Genomic DNA, 6,000 nt, shown 5'->3' on the forward strand with positions numbered 1-6,000 from the left:
CTAGAAGTTGCTTTTTTGGCAGCTTTCTAATGCTGTAAATTCCAATCATCCTGAAACACATTTTGCTCAAGGGGTTATTCTTGTTCTGCCACCAGAACAAGGGGGAATCCTGAATGGCTGGCAAGAAGCTTACTTTTCTTCTTGAAGAAAGGTTCCATTACAGTGGACAGTGAACTAATTCATTAGAGTCCTACTTCCTTCCCAAAAGCTAAACTAAATAGCCTAAGTCCATTTATGTAAACTGCCAAAAGAAAAAAAAAAAAAATCCCTTAATAAAGTTCAAGTGCTTAGAGAAGAACAACAGACCATATCCTATGTTGTGCATCATAAATTATGTCTATTTAAGCAGATCAGAAAGAAGTATTACATCTTTCCACTGGTTAGACAGAAGTCAGCAATTAGTAATGGATACATACAGGAGCTTTGAAGATAGATTTTGCTGGAAAGGAGGACATAAGTAAAAAGAGAAGCACCAAGGCCTTAAGAATTTGCTTAATAAACTTTTGTGGGTTTTCCTAACACAAAGGAATTTATATTCTTCTCCAGAATTTTGTTTTCAGTACATTCAACTGGATAAGCCAGTTTTCTACCAAAATGTCTGCACTACTAGTTACAGTAAAAGCACAGGATAGTTCACATATATGATTCCTGAAAATAGATGATTTTCATGTCATTAATGTATTTTAAGAACACTGAGCAAACTTTAAAGCTCAAGACACAAAGCCATTCCGCTTGTCCTTTTTACCCTGACAGACAGAACTCATTAAATCCCAATCACTAAGATACACCTATCCTGATACTAAAAAAGTATGAGTTTGCTGTATGTAGTTTTTAAAATATACATTGGTGATAAATAAAATAATTCACGTACATAGTGTAAATTTTATTTGTACAATATGACTAATGTTTACTATGTCAGGCCTATTCAAAGAAATGAGATTCCTAGCTTCTAAGGACTTACTCCCCAAAACAGTCATGATGAATCTGACTTTCTGAAAAAGTCTTGATAAATATCAATGTCAATTTACACAATTTGTAAATATAATACTTTATGTTTCTCTTCTCATACCTCCTACTGTAGATTAGTAAGTAATACAAATTATCCCAAATTCAAGACACAGTTAACATGGACATGTCATCATGAGTTCTTTCTAGGGACTTTAAAAATATTACCAGCATTTATGCACTTTGTGAAGTATAAGGCAGATATAATCTATGTTTTAATGTCCTCTTGTTGAACATAAAACCAGATGAAGACTTATTTGACGAAGATTTTCTTAAACTTCCATAAAGTTCAAATTCTGACACCTTTTTGATGCTCTGGGAGAGGTAAATTAAACTTAGGGTGTACTTTCATGGAAAATCAAATTTATTCATTCAGGCCTCTTGACTAACGGGGTATAATTCCCGCTTGCTCAGTTATTGCAGCTCCAGCCCTTGAAAGTTTAAGGACCAGAAAAGAAGCTACTGCGTCTTCAAACTGCTATACAAAATATTCCTGCTGCATGCAGTCTTCAGGCTGCCTTCACAACTTCCTTCAGCAACAGCATGTCCTAAATGACACAGATCCAACCTTCCAGGAGCACCAACAGCTATTGCTCCTCTAGTTGGTGAACTGCCCATCTCCTCTCTTTTCCCACTCTCATCCCATCTCAAACATCTGTTGCATGGAAACATTGTAAATACTATACACCCAATCACCAGTATCATTCAACTTGCAAAAACCATAAAATAAAAAACCCCTACCACATAAAACCCCTGAAGAGACATGAAATTGCAACAGATTACGAGAAGTGTACAATCTGCAAAGCAAATTTATGCATACTATTGGCATAATATGGTCCTTGGGCAATGTGCAGATAAACAAACCTCCCCCTCGCTGTTCCTCAGAACTGCAACCTACAGCCCTCTCAAACACCCAGGTTGGCTTTCCTGAAGATGGTCCAATACCCCTAGGGAGCAGATCACACACGCAGACTCAGGAAATTAAAAACGGATTTACTCTTCTCCTTGGATTGTTTTAAGCCCTAGCAAAAGCAGAACTGTCTGAGTGCTGAGTATCCCATACAACACAGCTTCTTCCACTGAGCCCCAAAAGGAAATAGGCCAGCACAGAAGACAAATCAACAGACAAACACCAGTGAAAGCTATCATAATGTATCATTTATTTGAGGCTTTTATTTTGTGTGTGTGTGCAGGGACATTTCCTGACCACCTCACTTCAAAATCAGCTCTTCCATGGGTGGTTTGAATGACTTTTCCTACTCCTTTGAGAAGTAACAGTAATGATTTATGAAACTTTCTAACTAGAGGGAACACACATAAGAATCTGACATGACAAGACTGGCAAAACACCAAAGACCCAGATGAGGGAACATTCATGAGTGTCTTTGGCATCAGAAGTCATGCTATTGGGATAAATCAGCTAACAGTTGTCCCTGCTGTGATCACAGATCATCTACTTTTCCAAAACCCCTAACTGGTCTTTCCAAATGACAATCTGAAGAAGACTGAAAATACCAACTTTTAGACGGTCAAGAGATCTGTCAACCATGACTATGTAAAACAGAATTGTTGGGTGACTGCTCTCCTATGCTTAAATTAGGGATAAAGATTTTCACTCCATCCCATCCTGGTGTGCACATCACAAGTAGACTCTTTACTTGAGCTTCATACAGGAATGACTACCTAGATACTTCTGAAAGCATCACATATCTTAGTTTACAAATTTTAATATATGTAGAAACTGTTTTTGAGGCACTGCTGAGATTTGAACCAATGTCCTCTGTTAACCTTGACCAATTAATCATTCCTTAGTATTTAAGCCCTACATATTCCATGTGCTTATACAGCAGATAAAAACTAGAGAGTTTCAACAGTTTAGTTTCTGAACAAGGCAAGGGAACTGACTGTCTCCACTGAGCATTTACACAACTTATTAACACAATGCATCCACAGCGCTCTGTGGAATCCAGCTTTTATTCAGTTCAGTGGTTTACATCTTTAGGAGTTTGTCAGGTTTTAGTGTTCAAATATAGATTTGGGATCTGTAGAAAACACTGTAGAACTAGCTCCATTCTTATGTCAGGTATTTGTTTTAGTTGGCTTAGTGAACTTCAAATTTCCTTTGCTGAGACTTACTGAACAGGGGACTCTTTGTAGAAGGAGGTAACACTAACCTTTTTATCTGAGCTTACAGAACCTTTAATTTGGGACCTGCAACTTTACAGCATTGTGAGATTTCCCTTTGCGCTCCTTGTAACTCCAAACCCAGGGCCAAATTCTACCTTTACTTACCCCCAAGCAGTAACTTGCATCTCAAACTGCAGTTTGCAGAACAAATACCTCAGGTAGCATCAAGCTGTCTATTTTTCAATTAGAAGAGCCACAAGTACTCCAACAAGAATGAATAAACTTGAGTTCCATGTGCATTTCATATTAATTCCAGTCTCTTTTAGAACTGGACATTCAATGCAACAGACATGCAGGTTCTGCCAACTCTGAACATAAATAGACTGAACTTGCTGATGGCACAGGAACAGCATGATGCTCTTCTCCATGCCCAGCACTGTCAATGCAGGAGCAAAGAGGAGTGGCTGCTTCAACAAAGCTGTGCTGCCAAATAGTTGCACGTGGAGCTGCTGCCCAGTCTTTCTCTCTTTGGAGCAGCCTGCAGAAGTTCAAAGAATCCAGGTGGTGCTGCTCTGGCTGATAGAGCTATCACAACCAAAAGTAAAAAGCACATAACAACAAAAGCAATAATAATAACAATAAAAAATTTCACGTGTTCATTGTCAGAAAAGGAAAACAAAACACTCTTCTTGCTTCAACTGTGTCTCTAGCCTGTCAAGTGATTATGTATGAAGGAAAGAATTCAGTGTGACTTACAGCTTTCATGAATTAGCAGAGCTTTCAGATGAAGAGGAAAAAACAAGGTCTATCAGAGTTACGGTCTGCCCAATCTGGGAGCTGTTGTCACAATAAACACGTAACCCATGACGTATCACACATGTATATTTTCACTATCAAGCACAACAAAGAGAGCAAGCATCCTTTGGTGCAAAAGCTTCATACACAATCTTCCCATATGGAATTCTGTTCTGATGCATTACTTGCACTAGTCTATACCCAGGAGCTACCCTCATGAGCAAGCACAACACTGCACTCAGGCACAGAACTATCCTCTCCATGAAGTTTCAATTAGCCTTTCAACTCAATTACACTGCATGAAAAAGAATCTGGGATACTAAATACAAGATGTCATGTTTCATAAGAAATTTAATAATATTATATTTCATTTTTCCTATTGACATTTAGTTTGGTTTTGAATTCAAAATATGAAGCCAAGAAAGCAAAATAAATTATCCTATGAAAGTTAACAAATTATTCCATTGTTTTTAATAGCACTGGGCAAATCCCACTGAATTAGGCATGAATTTGACACATATGCAATAAAGGACTTAAGACTAATACATTGTTCCCATTGTAAATCTTATTTTTAGAAGTTACATGTTAACATTCAAAATTAACTCCAGGCTTAAACTTGGAATATGCAATTATTCCACAAGGGGTAAAAATAAATAAGGTGACTGACAACTTGATCTGCTTTTCTGACCACTACTAGTTAAATAAGATCCTTTATGAAGTACTTGACTAACCTGATAGCTCTGTCTGATCAACAGCTGTACGATCTAAGGTACATTCGCACAAACTCCTCTCACCCTGCATGCATCAAAACTGATGTCCGGGGGTTTGGGAAGCCCTTCCACAATTTCAGGTGTTACCCACATTTTCCAGAGCCTTTCCCCTCCCCCCCAGTACCGCAGCTCCCGGGGAACTGTCAGCGTATACGTTACCCCACGTTAAAGAGAATCTTCCCGTACCTCTATCCATTTTAAACCGTGCCACTAAATGCCATAGAAACGATGCAAAAAAACAGTGTTTTCATTTCTAAGAACGGTCCGTCCGCAGTTCGTGACCCCCCGGGGGGTCTGTGTGCCGCTTCTCGGAGGCTTGCAGGAGGTGCGGGGGCAAAGCAAGACCCGCAGCACCCAGCTGTGCGACACTCCCGGCGGGCTCCCCACGCTCCCGGGGAGCTGCCACGGCTCCGAAAAGGCTGGCCGCCCCCGGGATGGACAATGAAATCACGGGCTCGCACTAGCGGTACTGAAGCAGTGTGAAGTTTGGGCAGGGGCCGCCCGCTCCAGCCCGGCTCTCCCCGCAGGTACTCTCCGCCTCCGCCTGACCCGGCCGGCGCGGTGCGTGCCCGCGGCGCCGGGCGGCCCCAGCTGCCGGGGCTGTGCCCCGGGGGCAGCCGCCCAGCCTGGGCATACCCTCCGCCCACGCACGGCCCCCACGCGCGGAAACCAAAGCCAACCACAAACCCGACCAGCCGAGGGCACGGCGAGCAGCCCGGGGAGCTCGGCAACTTACGGCGCTGGCAGAGTCCCGGCACGGTCGCCAGCAGCCGGGCCGCCCCCAGGAGGGGTCCGGGGCCGCGCTGGCACTTGGGCACGGAGACGATCCCCGCGGTGAGGCACGCCAGCAGCGGCACCCACATCATGCGCCGCGGCCGGCACCGCTCCCTCGCCCTCTCCTCGGGGCCGCGTCTCGGCGCCGCGGCGCGCTCAGTCCCGGCCCCCGCGGGGGCGGCGGCGGGGCCGGGGGAGGGGCGGCGGCGGGCCCGACACAGGTAGGGCGCGCGGCGGCGGCGGGGCGGGCGCGGGCCGCCGCATCTCAGGGGCAGCGCCCGCCGCGCCCCCGCACTCCGCGAGGGGCGGCCCCCCGGCGGCGGCGGGGCCTCGGCCCACCGCGGAGAGCGGCTCCCGCCATCCGCCTCCAGCCCGGCGCGCAAGCGGCGCCCCGCCGCCCGCCCTGCCCGGCCGCGGGGAGGCACTTGGCACCGCGCGGGGCGCGGCGGTGGGCCCGCACCTCCCTCAGGGAAACAACCGCCCGGCGGCTGTCCCCGCCCCCCACCCGGCTGCCGGCCCCCGCCCGCCC

The 6,000-nt window shown here is 45.3% G+C and overlaps 1 protein-coding gene across 1 annotated transcript in view; it reads right to left on the bottom strand.

The window, feature by feature from the left end:
* Positions 1 to 5,563, bottom strand: part of ITGB8 (integrin subunit beta 8) — a gene marked incomplete at its 5' end in the record, with an annotated part of 43,238 nt that extends 37,675 nt beyond the window's left edge. The window contains one exon of the mRNA XM_082014710.1: positions 5,434 to 5,563. Coding sequence (XP_081870836.1) covers positions 5,434 to 5,563 — 130 coding nt within the window. The remainder of the gene's footprint in view (positions 1 to 5,433) is intronic.
* Positions 5,564 to 6,000: the final 437 nt, after the last annotated feature.

The sequence above is a fragment of the Phaethon aethereus genome (assembly GCF_964289735.1).
Source record: "Phaethon aethereus genome assembly, chromosome: 2".
In the NCBI taxonomy this organism is placed as follows: domain Eukaryota; kingdom Metazoa; phylum Chordata; class Aves; order Phaethontiformes; family Phaethontidae; genus Phaethon; species Phaethon aethereus.